The sequence below is a fragment of the Miniopterus schreibersii genome (genome assembly GCF_964146895.1).
Source record: "Miniopterus schreibersii genome assembly, chromosome: 7".
NCBI classification, from domain to species: Eukaryota; Metazoa; Chordata; class Mammalia; order Chiroptera; family Miniopteridae; genus Miniopterus; species Miniopterus schreibersii.
In genome coordinates this window covers 42,807,601-42,827,868 of record NC_138108.1, presented here as the reverse complement: position 1 = coordinate 42,827,868, position 20,268 = coordinate 42,807,601, and the positions used below count along the sequence as shown (strand labels likewise).

Here is a 20,268-nt window from a genome sequence, read left to right as displayed (position 1 = left end):
CTATGTGAAGATAACAGTATTCAGTTTGGCTCAATTAGCCACCCTGTACCTGCTGGGTTACTGGCATATAACCTGAAATCTGTAGCATGTTTGGAGAAACTTGAGGAGGACATGGTCTGTGAGATGACTCACCTCCTGTACACCTTTGCTTCTAAATGAGTCTCTAAAGCCAGGTCAGGGAAGCCAGTTCGTTGCATGGCTCACTTTCCTCTTCTGCAGTCTGGTACTGGCAGTCACTTTTATTCATTTGAAAATGATGGTGAAACAGTGATCTAGGTCTGCACTACTTACTCAAATCAACCTCATGTTAGATTTGTATGTCCCCTTAATATATCAACAAAATTTTAAACAGAACTGGGCATTTCCTTTTAACTCAGAATTTCAAATAAGTAGTTATATGAACATAGTACTTCATGATTCAGAAAGATGAAAACAAAACTGAAAAATGTGCGGGGAGCACCTCAAATAGTCAGTGCTAACATTTCATTACCATGCCAATATTTTTTTATAGGATTTCTATCTTAATCTACAGAGGAGCAGGTATAGCCCTTAAGCCACTCCTGATAGTGCTGTTACTTACCCAGGATTAACCTTGATAATGGTTATTAGGTTCACTTTAACAGCTTGAAACACTTTACACTTGTCCTGAAGTACACTTAAAGAACTTACTCAGCTGATTCTTAAGGAGCCAAGTCAGAGCCAATATCCTAAATCTTGAAAGCTCCCTTCAAATGTAATTTTCATAGACTTTAAATTTTAACTGTCATTGTTTATTACCATTTTGGCTACATTCTCTACAATTTCAGCAGCATTTTAAAGAGACAATGTGTGTATGTACAATGGAAAAACAAAATGGCCTGCAACGTCAGAAATAAGAGCCACAGTTTAACTGTACAACATTAAGGAGAATCTGTGGTAAAATAAGTAGAACCTCCTTTTTCGGCAACATGGACAACGTACATGTAAGTATCAGCATTATGAATGTAACAATAAAGGAATAATTTTTACAGGAGTAAAATACAACATCCTGAAAAATAATGGTTTCTACCATACAAGGCAGTTAGAAAATGTTCACATTTTAACAAATCTGTACAAACCACAAGAAACTTGTTTATGGGACCATCATCCCACCTTGCTGATAAGAACCTTCTAGAAATGTACAGTAACCATGAACAATTTATAAATCTAGTATCTATGTGTTCCACAGCCCTAGAACCCAGGAACTGATTTAGAGAATGCTCTATGTCCAACGTGGATCGTTTTTACATGCCTTGATTATTAATGAATGCCTGCTTTTAATATGCCCCGATGATGTACAGTCAATTCGCACCTTTTTAAGGAGGTCATTCGATTTTTTTTTTTTTTTTTAGCAAAGAAGCAACATTATTTAGCAGCAATTAAAGCGCCTTCAAGACTTAAAAAAAATACAATATCCAATTAGAAAAGCCATATTTTTAAACATTTGTACAAGAATAAGCTGCTGAAACTTGGTAATTGAAATATGACATATATACAACAATTTACAGTAGAGCTAGAAGGGAATTTATCATTATCCTGCATAGAACTGGTCTGCATTTGGTTACATACTGTCATTTGTTTTAATGAACAAGGCCTGGTATCAAAACAAAAATATCTGTTAATTCTAACATGTTGAAAACACTGGAGATATTACAATTTAGTGAATTCAACTGATTTCAAAATGAGCAGCTCATTTTGTCAAAGGTGTAAAGTATCTAGGAATCATCTCTCCCTTTAACATAACCAGTGGGAAAAAAAGGACATGTGATTTCGAGGTACAATGTGGTAAAAGCCAGAATAGGCAAATGACAAAGTCTAACTTTGTCCAAAGATTCTAACTCTCACATTCTATCTATAAAACACAACTGTCACCGTCATTCAGTTCTTACTTTGGTTTCGGCAGATTAACTGCCGAATGCTGAAGCATGTATCCAGGCACTATATAGTTCTTGTGTTAGAAATATGTCTCATTTTTTTCCAAGTGTTTTTAAATAATGAAAAACCACCCTTCATATTAGAACTCTCTAGTAACAACCAAATGTATTTAAGTATTATAAACGTTATTTACAGTGTTCCCCCAAACAAATCATTTTTCTTCTGTCTTAACATGGTATTCCTGTTTCTGTGCAACAGGCAGTCATCCTTCACTGCTCAAGGTTATAGTCAGAAGTGTACATTTATTCACTGTCCATGATCCTCACTCACACAAATGATGCCACAAGGAACTTTAGCTCACAAACAGTCCTCAACCATGTCCTGTGTAAAAAAGAAAGTAACAAAAAAACACTCAAATGCTCTCAAACTCAAGTGTGCATCTGGAAGCAATTCAAAGGTATCATGCCAATTTTGGAGGAAAGTCAGTAAGTAATTATGCTTGAAGAAGGGGGCGTAGGGGATGCTGTCAGCCCAGCCATGTGTAAGTTTCCTGAAGAATTTGATCTTCTCATGTGTGGGAGAAGGTATGGGTCATTTGCCAGTTGGTGCACATCAAATCGATCTTCTTTTCGGTATGCCAGACAGCGTCTTATAAAGGCCTTAAAAAAAAAAAGCAATTAAAACATTTTCCCTTCTTAATAGTAACCAACTAAATCCGATAGAAGAGTGGGCACATTTAAGACAACTTTTTCCATCATCCCAAACAGAAACTACACCCATTAAGTAGTAACTCCTAATCCCTTCCTCCTCCAACCCTTGGAAACCACTGTTCTGTGCTCTTTACAACTTGGCTATTCTAAATACCTATGTAAGGCGCCTAGAATATAAGTGGAGTCATACAGTATTTGTCCTTTTGTATCTGACTTATTTCATCTAGCACATGTGAGAGTCATCCACGTTGCAGCATCGGAATCTTGTCCCTTTTTAAGGCTTATATGCAACTGCATGTATATATATAATAGTTTATCCATTCACCTGTTGACTGATGCTGGGTTGTTTCCACCTTTTGGATACTGTGACGCTGCTATTATGAACACTGGTGTAAAGATCTGTTTGAGTCTCTGCCTTTTCAACTTGTGGATGGTTTCCTTTGCTGTGTAGCTTTTTCATTTGATGTAGTACCATACTTGTTTTTGTTCTTTGCTTTTGGTGTCAAATCCAAAAATCCCTCACCAAGACCGAGGTCAAAAGTTTACCACCTATACAGTGGTACCTCAGTTTTCGAATGTCTCCGCTGACAAACATTTCAGGTTATGAACGCTGTAAACCGGGAAGGAAACGCTTCAGTTTCCAACATGCCTCGGAAGTTGAACCTGCCCCACGGCTTCGGCTGAGGGCAAGATCCTGAGGCCCAGCTGTTGGCTGTGGATCCCTCAGCTTCTGAACATTTCAGAACTCGAACGGTCTTTTGGAACGGGTTACATTTGAAAACCGAGGGACCACTGTATTTTCTTCTAGGAGTTTTATGGTTTCAGATCATTACAGCTTCAAGTGTTTCATCCATTTTAAAGTAAATTTTTGTGCATGGTATAAGATAAGTGGTTCAGTTTTCCTGGCACTATTTATTGAAGAGACTGTCTTTACACATTGTGTATTTTTTGGCTCCTTTTTTTCATAAAATAATTGACCATGTATGTGTGGATTTATTTCTGGGCTCTCAATTCTGTTTCACTGATGTATGTCTGTTTTTATGTCAATACCATACTGTTTTGATTACTGTAGTTGTAAGATAGTTTGAAATCAGGGAGCATGATGCCTCCAGCTTTGTTCTGTCTCAAGACTGCTTTGGCTATTCGGGTCTTTTGTGGTTCCATACAAATTTTAGGATTGTCTGTTCTAGTTCTGTGAACAATGCCATTGTAATTTCGGCAGGGATTACACTGAATCTGAAGATTGCTTTGGGTAGTAGACATTTAAACAATGCCAATTCTTCTAATCCATGAGCATGGAATATCTTTCCATATATTTGTGTTTCTTTAACTTCTCTCATTAACATCTTATAGTTTTCAGTGTACAGGTCTGTCATCTCCTTGGTTAAATTCACTCCAAGGTATTTTACTCTTTCTGATGCAACTGTAAATGGGATTGTTTCCTTAATTTCTCTTTCTCGTAGTTTGTTATTAATGTATAGAAATCCAACAGATTTTTGTATATTGATTTTGCATCCTGCAACTTTACTAAATTTGTTGATTAGTTCTAACAGTTTTTGGTGATGTTTTTAGGGTTTTCTATATACAGTTGATCCTCGAACAACACAGGGGTGCCAACGGGCAGCAGTCAAAATCCACATATAACTTAAGTCAGCCCCCTGCATATGCAATTCCCAACAGCCAGCTGACCCTTGAACAATGTGGATTTGTGCAAGTCAACCAAAAAATCTGGGTACAAGTAGACTGGTGCAGTTTGAACCTGTGTTATTCAAGGGTTAACTGTATATATCATCTGTAAATTAGTAACATTTTTATTTCTTTTTGATTTGGATGCCTTCTTTCTTTTTCTGCCTAGTTGCTCTGGCTAGGACTTCCAGTATTGTGTTGGGTATGGAAAGCTGCATTTATAATTAGAAATGCTGGACACGTATTTCTAGAATTTATCTTGTGCTAGAATACCCTCTCATTCTCTATCAGTTTAGTTTGGCTAGAGCACATGCCATAATATTTATTTTTCTATTAAGCATAAAGACTTTCCTTTAGATGAAGATGAAGGGACAGCGGTATTGGGGTTTTGGGGTTTTTGTTTCCTAGGTTAACACTGAGCATCAGCACACTTTTGAAAAGCTAAAAGTGGAATATAATCACTCTTTTTTCTTTCTCAGACTGATTTTATGTGTCCTATCCTTGAGAATAGCTTCTTTTTAAAAAAATCTGTTATGACTTGTGTATTTTTATAAATACAATTTAAGTGTACAGTAAATTTTACCAGAACCTCCTAAGTCTCTTCATGCCCCTTTCTAGGCATGGACTCTGCCTACAACCCAGCCGGGTAAGCTCTTTCCTAACTTTTAACACTACAGTTGAGAGTTTTACTTGTTTTGACCTTTATGTAAATGGATTCACAGATTATGCTCTCTGTTACCTGGCTTCTTTCTTTCACTCAATATTATATTTGAGAGACTCATCTATTTTTGTAACAGATAAAACATTCTTAAGTGATAATGGATAATTCTTTCCCTTTCTTACTGCTGACACTACACATAATCTATAGCTTCACCTAAAATTCCTAACTGCCACATAAAATCATGAATTAAACCATTTGCAGGAAAACTATAACATAAATACTTTTTAATGTGTGTAAACTTCAATTTAAAGTGAACTGTTTTGCATGTTCTTTGCTTTGACATGCATCAGAAGTAATTTTTTCTCTAAAACCAAATCTAGTTCTTGTCATCATTGTACCATTCATTATATCATGGTTAGCTTACTAATATTTAAGTTACAGAAAAAAAAAAAAAATCAAGAGTGATTATGTTGAAGGCAGAGTTTAAAAGAATGTAAAGCTACCAACAACAAGGTTAAGAGTATACAAAGAGTAAATATGCTTCAGATGCTCAAACCATGTCAGTGGAGGTACTTGGCAAAGGTGTATTCTGTAGGGACAGAAGGTTATAAAACAAATACAAAATAATGTGACCCTCCTCAGGTACCAAAATGGTGACTGGGGAACCTATAAAGAGCCAGAGGCAGTCAATGGGACTTCTTTTTGGTACACCACACACACTCATTCCCGGTCATTTTTGTCTATTAAAAATGTAAATAAATGGATCTTGCATTGACAAAATCCATTTAGCTTCTATTCTCACTGATTCTGTAGAAACAGATCAAGATACCTTGATGCTAACACTGTCAAGATTTTTAAAAAAACTTATTTATATATTTTATTGTTGACAGTATTACAGATGTCCCCCACTTTCCCTCCCTGCTCCCCTAGGCCTTCACCACACTATTGTCTGTGTCCATGGGCTATGCATATAAGTTCTTCGGTTTATCTCCTCCTGTCACTCCCTCATCTCCTCTGAGATATGTCAGTCTGTCCCATGCTTCTGGGTTTATTTTTTGTTGGTCAATTTACTTTGTTCATTAGATTCCACAAATAAGTGAGATCATGTGATATTTGTCTTTCTCTGACTGGCTTATTTTGCTTAGCATAATACTCCCCAGAAAGGGTAAGAGATCTTTTTTTTTTTTTTTTTTTTTTAAGACTGCATAGTATTCCATTGTGTAAATGTACCACAGCTTTTTTATTCATTCATCTACTGATGGGCACTTGGGCTGTTTCCAAATCTTAGCTATTGTAAACAATTCTATGAACATAGGGGTGGCATATATTCTTTCTGATTGGGATTCTTAGGATATATTCCTAGAAGTGGGGTTGCTGGGTCAAACAGTTCCATTAAACATGTACATATATTTTAATCACTCATGACAGGTATACCTAATGTTTTCTTAATTTTTTGGTATTTCTAGGCTATGTGATTCACCTGCAAATTTTTTTAAATTGTTGCAAATTTCCAAAAACATTTTCCAATATATTTATCAAAAATAATCCACGTATAAGTGGACCTGTGCAGTTCAAACCCATACAGTTCAACTGTATATTTAAATATCTCAGTATTAACATAATCTGATATATAAAACATAAAGGTAACGATGGGAGCAGACCTTGTGATTTTTCCCTAATTATTACATTTGGGTCCTTAAAAGATGAAAACTTACAACCAAAGGCCTAAGTAACTCTTGTTTCTAGAACAAATCACCAACCCCTTCTGGACAGTTATTCCTATGGCAGCAATCCCTTTTATTTTACTTACTAACAAGTAATTACTTTGTTTTAAGCTCAATTTATGAAATGAAATTTATTTCACAAAACTTATTTACATAAATTTAATACCTTTGCTTCAGTGCTTACAACCGGTTTTACAGGGAACTGAACTTCTGTGGCTTTTAATATTGTATTTTCTTGAAGAATGTCTTGTTGAGATTGATTGTGACCAAATGGCTAAATAAAAAACAAAATGTTGAAAAATTTATCTCACAAAAAATTTAAACAAGGTATTATCAGTGAATATTCAAAATGCAAATGATTTGTGTTCTAAAAAATTCTTGTCCTAAGTTACATGGGAGTTGAGATGCACTATCATAGCAACAAAGTTATAACTGGCAGCAGTCTGAGAAAGCCTATCTCATCAACATAACTGAAACACTGAAGAAGCAGAAAAACTAATGCTGTTGCAATGTAAGTAATTGAAACGAAATAAAAACATATTCTGAATATTTACAAAATTAAGTTTGATTAGAGAAGAGATGAAGTAGTGGAAATGCCTGTGAGAAAGCCACAGAATAAAATACTCAGGCCATGATACACCAACTTAAATGAAATAGCTCTGGGTTTGGTCCTAACTTGCAGTCAATCCCCAGACAAGTTTCATAAGCTCTCTTTCCACGCTGATGAAGGGACTAGATGGGATGGGGTTCAAATACTATCTCCGGCAGCTTGTAGTTCGGACTTCAATAGAAAAAGAAGTGTAGGAAATGTTATGGCTTAAGTTTGGTGGAATTTCCGAGGAAACTATGACCAGGCCAAACTGCATGCCATGAGGAAGAGAATGTCAGGAAGTGGGGGGCAACGAAGGAGTTCTGACTCCAGTACTTGTTAACCGTAGAGAATGTTAGCACTGTTAACACACAGTTACTTCTTTTCCTTAAGGCAAAATGCAGGCCAAGTAGACTGTTATGGCATTAAAATAATTCTGATCCATGGAAATTTTAGGAAGAAATAGAGAAGTCCAGCTTTCCTTGGAAGGATCTAAATTGACTTTTGACTTCAAGTTAATGAACTTTGTATTTAAAGGGGAAATTCCATTTATCTACACAGTGCAGCTGAATCTGGTATATTTTACTTACCTTTCTACCATAAAGACACTGAAAGAAAATGACTCCAACTGACCACACATCAACCTTGTTGGAAATTTTTGGTGGTTCTTTTCCAACTACAAAACACTCAGGAGGTAAATACCTATAGTTTTTGGTGAGAAAATGGGAAAGGATACTATTAACAATCTATAATTTAAAACCTAAGTGTAAAATCTCAGAACACTAATTTTATCCACATAAAATCTCAGGACCTTCATGAATGAAAATCACCAACCTTATGAAGCATTTGCATCCTTGTATCATTTGACTCCAGTGCTAAAATATACAACTTTGTGATAATGTACACTTTAATGTGTGTGTATAGCATACTTTATCTACAGAAGTAAAAATGTGTTGTGTAGGTGTATGCAATTGAAACAAGAACAGCTTTTTAACACTAGGCTACACAGTTTCTTGAGGCAAAAGGATATAAGGAGAGGGATTGTAGGAATAGATACCAAAGCTATTTGGTGGTGTGTATGTGGGGGTAACGACCATTAGAATTTAGTGGACGACTGTATTTGAGACCTGAGAGGAACAAAACTGATTTTCTTCTAAGTGATATTGACAAATAGTTTAAGCTTCTGGGGATGCAAGGTAATCTGTAAAATCACCATATACATGCATTCTATAAGTTTATATAGGACATCCCACTTCACCAAATAATAACTAGAAAATTAACCATTTTTGGGACACTGTTTCTATGGAAAATGCCATGACTATCTCCTTCCTGCACAGCCCCTAAATATAAGCTTCCCGGTCCTATGTCCTCCGGGCAGAGGTAAATTTCCTTGTCTGCCTACACGAGTGAAGCTAGAGTGGGAAGGAAGCATGTAGTGGGAAGCTCTAAGAAGAAAGATCTATAATTTAGAACAGGGTTTCTGAACTGTCTTCCACAGAGTCCAGGGTTCTACCAAGAAGCCTTGCTTTTACTAATTTTTTTTATTAGGATCCTAAGATTTTGCTGTGAAAAAGCAAGCCTGTTGCTAAAAGAAAAAAACATCTGAAGATTACTACGTAATTGAGGATGCCGACTTTTGGGGGGCTATGCTTGAATGGTAATTTTCTTTAAGTATGAAAAAAAAATCACCAAGACTTATCTTACTCACATTCCTAGAAAATGCCACAAGCAGAATTTAAAATGTTAAAATGGCTTTAAGAGAATACATGACCATGACTAAGCTGTTCATGAACAGACCTGTGGTATCATGGGACTGGCCACTATGTGCCCACGCTAACTGTGGGAAGAATGTGCTGGAAACCCTAACATCAATTTATGTTCGTAGTCACCATCCTGTTCAAGGAAGTTAAATTCAGGCCTCTCTTTTCCAATGAAAATTTCACTCCCTTTGAGTTTGTTTTGAAATTTTATAGTCTATGTTCTTCACTGTGGTGAATTTGACAATTCACACGGATGTAGTTTTTGTCAACACCTAGGTAACTCTGAAGGGAATGACATTCATTTAGACTGTGAATCTATGGTTCTATCTATAGACTTACACGTATGAAGTCAATACAAAGTATTTTTGAGAGTCAAGTCCAAAGGTCAAGAATATGCAAAACAAACACCTACCCGATCCGTGATCAACAAAACCTCCATCTCCCACAAAACTGTAACCACAAATCCTCTATAGAGAGGGCTTAATGCTTACGGCTTGTAACAGTTAAGATGTTACATTTATATAAGTATTTTTTCATGATAAACATCATTCTAACGTTATAGAAGAAAACCCACAAATTCTCCATGTTAGGAGTTTCTGGGTAGGTACTGAAGTCACCTGCTGATGCCAAGTCTTTCTCTAGTTTGCTGATATTACATATAAGATCAGATGAGTAAAAACGACTGACAAGCATGGTCTCCCTCTAGACTCAGAGACTTCATATCAGCACCCTCAGCACAGTAATCTCAAAGGTACATGAAAAAAAACACCTAAACTCTCATAAAAAGGCTTGTGACTAATCTAGACAATTTTGATATTTTTCGTAATACATTTACCAGTAAGTGCCTGCCCCTTGGGAAGTTAGGTCCATTCCATCTACACCATAGCTATCATCATCCATGATCTTGGATAGACCAAAATCGGTGATTTTGATTTCTCCACATGCTGTTCCATCTACCAGAAGGATATTTCCTAGGAGCAAAATAGATATATAGGTGAAAAACATTACCTTTACAACTTAATGCTAACTTTTGGTAAGTAAATGTATATGTAAAATATAATTTTAAAAAGTGAAATGACAAAAATACTTTAAATTTTACTAGTATTCCATTGATATTTAAAAACTAAACCAACCACCATGTTTTCAGGTAAATTAATAAATATGATTTATACTCTTTAGAGCTTAAAAATTTATTTAGACACTTTTTAATTACCTGGCTTAAGATCATAATGTATAATAGGGGGTTTGATTTCATTGAGATATCTTAGTGCATTTACAATCTGCATTATAATAGACCTAGCTTCTTTCTCTGACATTAATTTATGTTGCTTCAGATAGAAATCCAAGTCATTGCCTTCACAGTATTCTAACACTGTACAAAACCTACAATGGAGAAGAGACAAAAATTAGACACAAAATACTATCCAATAACTCAGAATCACAATGGAGAAGTGAAGACATATCACCACCACCACAGACCAGGGAAAGCAAGCGCACACGTATCGTGACTTGAAAACGAAACCCCTACATTCACTCACGTGTCTGTATCCAAGGAGAAGTAATCGTAGAGCTTCACGATCCTGGGGTGATCCAGCTCCTTATGTATCCTGTACTCTCTGCAGGCGTGTCTGCAGGGAGAGACGGCATGTTAAGTCTCCATAACCACCGAGAGCATTTCCAATGGGCAAGGGAATGAAGTGTTATAGTTACTTGTAATAGTTCTCCTTCTTCTCATCCCTCCAGCTCTTATTAAGCTGATGGATCTTCACAGCAGCGTATCTTTGTTCATAAAGGTCAAAAGCCTAGGATTCAAGTCACAAGAATTAGGACCAAAGACCAAGTGAATAGCTGAAGAGATTTAAAAAAAAAAAAATTTGGTGATAATTTTTGCATAATATGAAATAAAAATATACACAATTCTTGTGTCCATCTTTGCTAAGATTATATACAGTTCAACGACACGGTAAAAAACAAGGTACAAATTCCATGGTGCTTAGTCAGAGAACGTTAATGTCAATTTTCACATTCAAGTTTTATTATAAATGCCAATATATACTGAATCAGAATAAAACAATAAAGCTATTTTTTGTTTTTAATATGAACCTGCTCCTCTCTCCTGGCAGCAGCAGTAAGCAGCCAGGAAAGCAGATGGCTCTAATGCTTTTTCTGTGGGTTGGATAAAGCAAACCTTTTTTCTCTAGCTTCTCTTAGCAACTCCCCACCTTTTCCCCCACTTCTTTGAAAATTAACAAGTTCCTAACAATTTTCCAACTGTCTTAAAAAAATTCTTAACTTTCATTAAGAAACTGTTCAAACAGAACCATAACCCTTAACTATCTATCATTATCACACCCAACTATATCAATAAATAAACCCTAACCTCATCTACTACCCAACTTGTCTTCAATTCTCCCTGGTTGTCTCAAAAAAAAAAGGTGGTTTGTTTAAATCAACAACCTATTTCTTAAGTAACAAAATAAATGATCAGTACTCTTCTAAGGCTTCAAGTGATTAAAAAAAATTTTTTTTTTTTTTTACAAACAGTGTCATTAAAAGAAAGATTTAGTAATTTAGGTTCCACTGTGATTTATATACAAAGGTACCCCTTTAAGAAAAAACTTAAAAGCTTACATATTAGAAAGAAGGTCCTTAATCTACACTCTCCCCATCAATTTAATTTAAAAATAAGCAGTACTGGTAAACTGTGTGTCACGAAAATTTAGAAGCATGAGATCAGAAACAACACAGGACGGGGTAACTCGGAATGCTCACGGCGTCATAACCTCCTGAGCGGCAGGACTCGGGGCTAATACCCTCTCTCACCCTCAACCTCACTGATAAAAGTCTGGGTTGTTCAGAGGGTTAAATGGGGTGAAACAAAGTATTTAGAAAAGTATGATTCATAGTGAATATCTAATAAACATTAGCTAACTATATTATTAAAAGTTGGGTTTAAAGAATAGAATTTTGAAAGATTCATGTGAAAGCAAAGGCGCAAAAAGGATAAAACCCAGAGGCAGTCGTGATAAATGAAAATAAAATGAAGTGTGCACCAATAAAAAGCATCAGGGTATACGGAATATGATAGTTATATATGACACACCTTTCTCCCCAAATTAGATGAGTAAAGTGTACCTTCCCATAAGCGAACACAGGAATCTCTTCCACCTTGGTACAGATAAAAGTCTGTAAAGTTTGATTTACAATGCGTTGCTTTGTTTCCCAATAGACCTGGCAAACCATGAGAGGGCTTTGTAGAGGTTGGCATGAGTTGTTAGTATTTAGGTCAGTACTGAAGGTGCAAGTCACTAGGCCCCATCTGCATTTCCTAATTTCTATATAAGCTTTTCTTCAAAAAGAAAAGCCCCTTTGGCCCTATCTGTGGGGCTAAAAACAGTGGCAATACTACTGGGCAGTGGCAGAGGGTGGTTGTGATTAGTAAGCTCAAAAGCTGGGCAACTTTTAGGCTGAGCTAGTGTTAGCTAACTGTACACTTTTGGTGATTTTTAGGTCCAGGCTGAGCTATTATCTTTTTTATCTTGTGGCCTGGGTAAGCCTACTTCAACCATTCTAGTGCCAGAGGATGAACTATCAATAGAATCAAAGATATAGGGATTAGAAGAGAGCTCATAGATCACTCCAGATGGGTGAGGAAGGTGAGGCCCATAATGCTAACTGCTTGTCCAACTTAACAAAACAAAAACTAGGTAATGGTTGAACCAAGACCAGAATCGAAGTTCTCAGAATTCAAATTCCATAAATTTTCCCAGAGTCAGAACAATCCAGGAGGTCTTTAGTAAGACAACAAGGCAGAGTCCTTGTCTCACTGAATGGAGATTTCTAATGATGAGCTTTCATTTTCTAAGCACCAGTGTTCTATGTGATTTTCCTGTGATAGCTCATTTAATCATTACCACAATCCTATGATGTAGGTATTATTATTCCCAGATGAAGACAGTGAGACAGAGGATGATTAAGTAATAAGCTCAAGATTATACAGTTAGTTCATGGCGGTCAGAATTAGGATTCAAACTCAGCCAGTCTGGCTTTTGAATCTAAACTCGTAACCACTAACTATACTGATACATAATGAAGCACAAAGTATCACAAAAGCACTAAGCATCTGCTTCTGAGAGACAGACCGACAAAGAGCGCTTCTATAGCAACTGAAGTTTAAGGTGAGAGTATGACCTTCACCTCAACTAGGAGCAAATGGGAAGCCACTGGGCTTATAAGCAAGGGAGTGCAATAGTCATGTTGCATTTTATAAAAAGGCTACCCTAGCTACAGCATAAATACCCTGGAGAAACTTAACGCCCAAAAGAAGGTGATCAGCTAGGAGGCCTGGGCAGCAATACAAACAAGAGACGATGTAGCCTTGAGCTGAGCTAAGGTCATTGCTGGATTTAGGAGAGTTGGACAACAATAACAGTGGCACCAGGGACTGGTTGTATGTTGAGGGAAGGGAATTAAGGGAAAGTGGAGTGAAGAATGGCTTTTATGTTTTTCACTTGAGGAACTAGTCAGTTGAATAGCAATGCTATGTACTGAAGTAGGGAGCAGTGTTTGTTAGAAGAAAGTTAAAATATAATTTCTAATCCAGACATGAGCTTGCAATGCCTATGCAGCATCCACACCAAGTGAAGAGACAAAGTCTCCTACATCAACAGGTATGGAGCTCGGAAAGAAAGTGTGGGGCATGGACACACACACACCTGAGGGTGAAATCAGACGGATAACTTAGTGAAAGGGCAGGGATATATTTGAAAAGGAGAATACAGAATAAGAGACTTAGGAACTACAATATTTAAAGGTTGGGCAGGAAGATAAAACAAAGTGAAAAAATAAGGTATAAAACATTGAACATGGTGAATAAAATTTTCTACATTTATACATATGCATTTGAAAAACACAGGCGTTAAAAGAGATAGAACTTTCTGTAACTTCAGGACATGCAAGACCTCTGAGACACGTTTAAATATAGGGGTACAATCTGTCCATAAATGTACTTTATTATATGGCTACTTGCCTATCTTGATTCTAAGGGCTATTATTATTTGTATCAAACTGGCTAATGGTAACTAGGTAGCAAATACCAGAGGGACCTTGCAGGTGCAAACATAGTCTTTAGACTCTTAAGATACAACATAAGCCACCAGATTCTTTTTGTTACTAGAGTCAGGACATAAAATATGTCAAAAAAATCATAAAATCAGTAAACAAAGACAAGTACTTCTTAATCACATACAGTTATCCCCCACTTTTTGAGAGTTCACGTTAGGCCACTTTTCTTTTACAGAAAGCTTACATTTGTACCTGCTTTGGGTAACTGCAAGAAATACAAAGAGGATTTTTGATTTTGTGAGAAAAGGAAAGAAGCAAAAATAGCTTTCAGTGTTCATTTTGCAGTGAGTCATCATAGAAACAGTGCACACCCTGCAGTGAGAATGGCAGCCCAAGCTCCTCCCCGTGGAACCACTCTAAGCATGAAGCCACACAGCTTTGAACTGTGTCTGGGAGCATGTGTGCTTTATCTGGATTTACTCTGTGCATCGATTGGTAAGATGTGTCGTAAGCTTTCAGAAAAGCTTGAGAGAGCTTGTAAGGGTGTTGTGCTTACCAAAAAACGACATAATTAAGTGTATTTGGTATGATCTGGTAGGTTACTTTAGGGGTCTGGGAATACTCAAAAAATTTGCCATATAAATTAATGCTAACTGCTTCTTCACTTTACGCTATTTTCACTTCTGTAAGGTTTCATAGGAACGCTCTACTTTTGGATAGTAGGGGAAAACTGTACTCCTGTATCTTTGCTCTATTAGTGTGAAGGACAGAAGAAGAAAAAATTTACATTACCTTATACACTTCACTAAAGCCACCTCTACCAAGCAGATGAAGTAATAAATATCTTTCATTTAACGTTGGGTGATCTTTGAACCTTAAGGGGGGAGGAAAAAACACTCAGTAACATGAATCTACTCAGCAGGAATTACTTCCCTTGGAAAAAATACTTTTATACTGCGGGTTATGGTTAATCAAGATTTTATAGTATTGACATATTAAAAATAATTATACTTATAAATTGGCCTTCACTCATGATTAAATTGTACTGTCTTTAGATTTCTATAAGTAAAATTTTAATTCCCAATTAAAAAAGAAAAACTTGTTTAAAAACATTAAAAAAAAAATCACTATTTTTACTATTACATATCCACAAACAAAGTTGAACATAATTTCCAGAACAGCCAATTGTTAATTGGTTTTGTTCTGTTTTATTGGAATTTTCATCTGTACAATTTAGGTTATTCCATAACTATATTATTATTTCACTCATCTTATACCCTGGAATGACCTGTGTACGTGTGAGTCACACATACATAGGTGATCACAAACAGGCCTTCTTAATTTTAAGCAAGATATTTATATTTCACAGCAGAAACTGGCCACTTCCAATTCTGACACTCATTAGGTCACGACGTTTTAAATTACATGACAAGTCTTAAGTATAAAAAGACATGCTTCCTCTCCTCCACATCGATTAAATCCAAGGAGTGCTCGGCTTAATTTCCATGTTCTTCACAAAGTTCCCACCAGCCCACAGGTATTTTTTCTCTTCAGTTTTATAAACAGGGATTAAGGACAGAGACTTAAACTACTTTTCTATTTTTTTCTCAAGTTCTGCATAATACTGCACATAAGGCTTACCAAAATCCCTTTAGTTGAAATAACTTCTCCTCCTCCTACTGTAGTATTAATTTTGGTATTCAGTTAACAAAGATTTACTGCATGCCTACCATGTACCAGGCACTGGTCTAGGATTTGGGGATACAGCAAGAACAAAACTAAGTCCCACCTCTCAGATAGGTTATATTCTAGTGGGAGGAGACAGATAATAACTGAAATATAAATGTATAATTCCAAGTAATCATAAGTGCTACAAAAAAATAAACCAAGGTAAAGATAGTAGGAGAGAGAGAATGGAGTGATGTAAGAACTGGTATTTCAGATAGGGTCTCCTAGAGATGCCTCTCCAATGACCATTTGGAGTGAAATCAAAAGCAAGCCACTCAGGTATTTAGAGGAACATTTCAGGTGAGAAAGGGACAAGCACAAAGCCCTGCGATGGGAATGGGCCGGCATGGCTACAACCTGTGAGGGGAGGATGACAGAAATGTTGGGGAGGTGGCCCAAAGACCAGTTTACAAGACCTTCTGAGCCACGGGAAGGACTGCGGGTTTTCCCCAGTATGACGAGAAGCCCCCAACAAGGAAACATTGTGTTTATGCTCCACACAGAGGAGAAACACTTTTATCATGTAAAACTGAAATATAAATAATGACTTACTGCGAATTATCTTCATTATTTATCCTTTTGAGCTCTCGAATGTGGAGATTTCTGACTCTTTCCAAACGTTCAAGTTCTGCCTGGATTTCTGCCTCTTCCTGAAAATGAAGAGAGGGGACTATAACAAGCTCAATTTATTTTTGATATAAAAAAGATATTTTTACCCATGCATCAATTTTTTACAGTGACAGGAAGAATAGTTATTATAAAGTACCACTGAGTTAAAAGACTGAAGTGCTCTTTTCAATGCCTGAAAGATGGAAAAAGATCAGGAAAGCCTATTTCAAGAAACCATCCTCCACATAAAAATCTACACCTAATGAGATGCTGAGTTTTACTCTCTGTAAAACAAGAAATCTACTTTTGTAATGTCTAAACTGAAAATTACTGCAAGGTAGTCTGAAACTGACTTGTAACACAAAATGAACTGAAAGCTTTAATTCTGGTGCATCCAAATTTTAATTTACGAGGGAATAATCTACTAGTATAAAACAAATGAAATGAAGATATATTACAAAAGTTAAAAGAGGAAGAAAGGAAGAAGACAGAGCCACTGGTTATTCTTAGAGCTTACAACATCTGGCGCGCGCGCACACACACACACACACTCTGACCACTCACTTTGGATAAATCCCGCTGTAATCTTAAAGAGACTCTAAGACAAACATTTTATGAATAGCTGTAACAGATCCTTAGTTATCAACAGAGCAGGTCTAGGTAAATCCTAAAGAAATTTACATTAACATTCATTTAATATAAAAATTTTGATATGTTCATGTCTCAAAATATATAATTTTAAGAACATTAAAAAACAACACTAGACAAATCAACATAATCAACCACCACACACCCCTGATCTTTCAATATAAATTTGAATACTATTTAAAGGACAAATAAGAATATATCAAATTTCACTGGAGAGTTCTAAAAATGCCAAACTTTATAATACACTTATTTATTTATTTTTAAATATATCTTTATTGACTTCAGGGAGAGAGAGATAGAAACATCAATGATGAGAGAGTCATTGATCGAGCCCACAACCCGGGCATGTGCCCTGACCGGGAATCGAACCTCGATCGCCTGGATCCTAGGTAGACGCTTAACCGCTGAGCCACGCCCGGCTGGGCCTATAATACTTTTTAATACTTACAAATACAGATTGCCTTGGCCTAAAAGAGTACCTACTACCATTATAAATCTGTACCACATGGAATAGAGGTGATTTTCTAAATATTGTGCTTAAATATTCCGGTATTTCATTAGCTCCTCCTCTTTTAATGATTTATCTTGCGATATTTTTTAAAAATCATTTATCTAAAAAAATTAGTAATTCTGAAGTTTACTTGGAAAATACAAATACCATTTCATTCCAAAGCAGATTATAACCTGTATCTAAGGCTTACTCTGAAAGGGATGTCCTAAGTATTACAAAGAAAAACAAATGTTCACAGGTTAAAAAACTAAATCTAGGTATACTTGTATCCCATCTGGCCCTTAAAGTTATTTTAATTATTCTACAGTGAAACTCAACCACTACTTGTTGTAGATATTTAATGTAGATTAAACAGAAACTTTCAAAATAAACTTAAATGAAGATAAACCTTTCTAGAATTTGGGGGAGGTTTTTCTACAATAGGTATACTAAATAGATATTTAACTGAAATTTCCTCATTTAATGTAGCTTCAGCCACATATATTTCTAATTTTAATGAAAAAAGAAAAAAAGAAAAAAAGTAAGGGTAATATCCCAGGAGATTAAATGAAAGATTAATTATAGGAACAGGAAATGGATTAAAAAGCTTTGGAACAATAAACTCAAGCCACAGCTTAGTTGTCTTGGTTATAAAATAGAAGAATAAGAAACGGCCACATAGGAATGCCCATGAGTATGAAAAAATTCACATTCATTTACACCACAGAGCACAAAAACGTAATTTTTCCTCTTCATATTACTAATGTTTGCTGCCTTAAAACTTAATTTGATACTTACACATGCAGGAAGGTACTAAACGCTTGGTAGATTTTTAAATAATCTGATAAAATAGTGAAATGCCTATTAGGACACCAGCTGAAATACTTGTTTTAACTTTATTTGAAATTGTGGTATGGGGATACTATTTGAAAAGTGAATTTACTGAAATTTTATTGAGTCATATATAAACATGTAATTATGAGATTCAACTAGATTGTTGATACACATAATTATATTTGTTTTATAATTTTTGGTAATCTTCAGATGTCTATACAATGGAAGTAACCAACATCACAAAATAAATACTTATTTTAAAAAGTAAATGTATGTCTGCATCAGTTAAGCTTTTTTTCTCCTCTATAAAACATGACAAGTATGTCCCATAAAATCTTACAATACAAATGCATAGACAAGCTTCATTTCAGTTTGAACTGTAAAGTTTACAAGTAAAACCAAAATGTCATAAGGAAAAAAAGCTGGATCCTAGGTATTTAAGGGAAAATGTCAAGGGAATGAACTATAATCAAAGTCTTACATATAGACATAAATTCTCCAAAGTCAGTAAAATATATTTAAAAATTCCATATTGTAATTTAATATTTATCCCACAATATCTTGGACCTTAAAACAAAATGACACACTCTAGAAGAAAGATAATTCTGCAACTGTAATTTCTCTCAAATCCCACTAAAAAAAAGTATGCATACTATTTGGGGATGGGGCCTTTGGGAGGTAACTAGAGTTAGATTAGGTCCTGAAGTTGGGACCCTCATGATGGGATCAGTGGGTTTATAAGAAGGAAGAGAAAGATCTCCCCTCCATACTCATCCCTTCTTTTGGGGAACACAGGGAAAAGGCCACGTTGAGGACTTGAGAAAGCAACTTTCTACAAACCAGGAAAAGTCTCACCAGAAACTGAACCCTGCCGTACCTTGATCTTGAACTGCTAGCAGCCAGAACTGTGAGAAAATAAGTCTCTGTTGTTTAAGCCACCCAGCCTATGCTCCTTTGTTATGGCAGCCCTAGGGCCAATACTGCCTAGTACCCTCTTCCTTAAAGAAAAGGGGCAAGGCCCAGTTTTGATCTGGCCTCTGGGTACAATAGTCTAGAACAGAGTAGTCTCGGCAACTAATTCATCTTTACTGAAGATCATTTTCAAAGAACTATCCCGTAGGCTATACTCTCTTTGGGTGAAATCGATATAAACCTATGGGCCATCCTCAGAATGAATGGTTTTCAGAGGGTTAAGGAGAAGCAAGGATGACCTGGGCTCACAATTGATCTAAGTTCATTATAAAATGAAATCCTCAAACGCATGGCAAAACTAGGCCAGATTTCTAAAATAAAAGAGAAATAATCCAACCAGAGAGGTTGTGTTTAGTAAGAATACCAAATTTCAATCCTCCAGTTATCGACTAGCTGAGCAGTTAAAGCAGAGAAGGTCTAGAAGAAACAAAGAAACAAACAACATCTCTGGAAAGGAGCTGGTCTTTGTAGGAAATTCTGGTGTCAAAGGGACATGAGTGAGAACAATTGTATTAAAGAGACACAAAAGTCTGGTGATCCCATATAGTAAAAGGACATGGTTCTCTTCTGTTTCAACAAAAAGACAGAGAACGGACAATTTAACGGTATACACTACAGCTATTTTAACAGGATTTTAAAATAAGCTTTAATATTCTAAATTATATTTTAAAAACCAAGTCATACAAGTATACAACAGATCCCAATATTAACTCATTATTTAAGTAAATTGCAAAACACACCACCTTCCAAAATTTTTAACTTAAAAAAGTTTATATGGAAGGTACATTTCACAGCAACTTAACCAGAAAGGCTTGTCCTTTGCCAGATGGTTAGCATAGGAATGCTTTCTATTTGTAATCAAAGTCTCTTCTGGCAACTTAATATCCCCTTAGCTCAACA

The 20,268-nt window shown here is 35.9% G+C and overlaps 1 protein-coding gene across 1 annotated transcript in view; it reads right to left on the bottom strand.

Annotated features, from left to right (window-relative positions):
- Positions 1-865: 865 nt before the first annotated feature.
- TLK1 (tousled like kinase 1) overlaps positions 866-20,268 on the bottom strand; it is a 118,742-nt gene continuing 99,339 nt past the window's right edge. The window contains exons 13-21 of the mRNA XM_081143360.1: positions 16,368-16,465; positions 14,880-14,961; positions 10,734-10,825; positions 10,562-10,651; positions 10,237-10,406; positions 9,859-9,994; positions 7,854-7,965; positions 6,841-6,948; positions 866-2,552 (exon numbers count right to left, since the gene is read on the bottom strand). Of these exons, the coding sequence (XP_080999486.1) occupies positions 2,376-2,552; positions 6,841-6,948; positions 7,854-7,965; positions 9,859-9,994; positions 10,237-10,406; positions 10,562-10,651; positions 10,734-10,825; positions 14,880-14,961; positions 16,368-16,465 (1,065 nt within the window). The 3' untranslated portion in view covers positions 866-2,375. The remainder of the gene's footprint in view (positions 2,553-6,840; positions 6,949-7,853; positions 7,966-9,858; positions 9,995-10,236; positions 10,407-10,561; positions 10,652-10,733; positions 10,826-14,879; positions 14,962-16,367; positions 16,466-20,268) is intronic.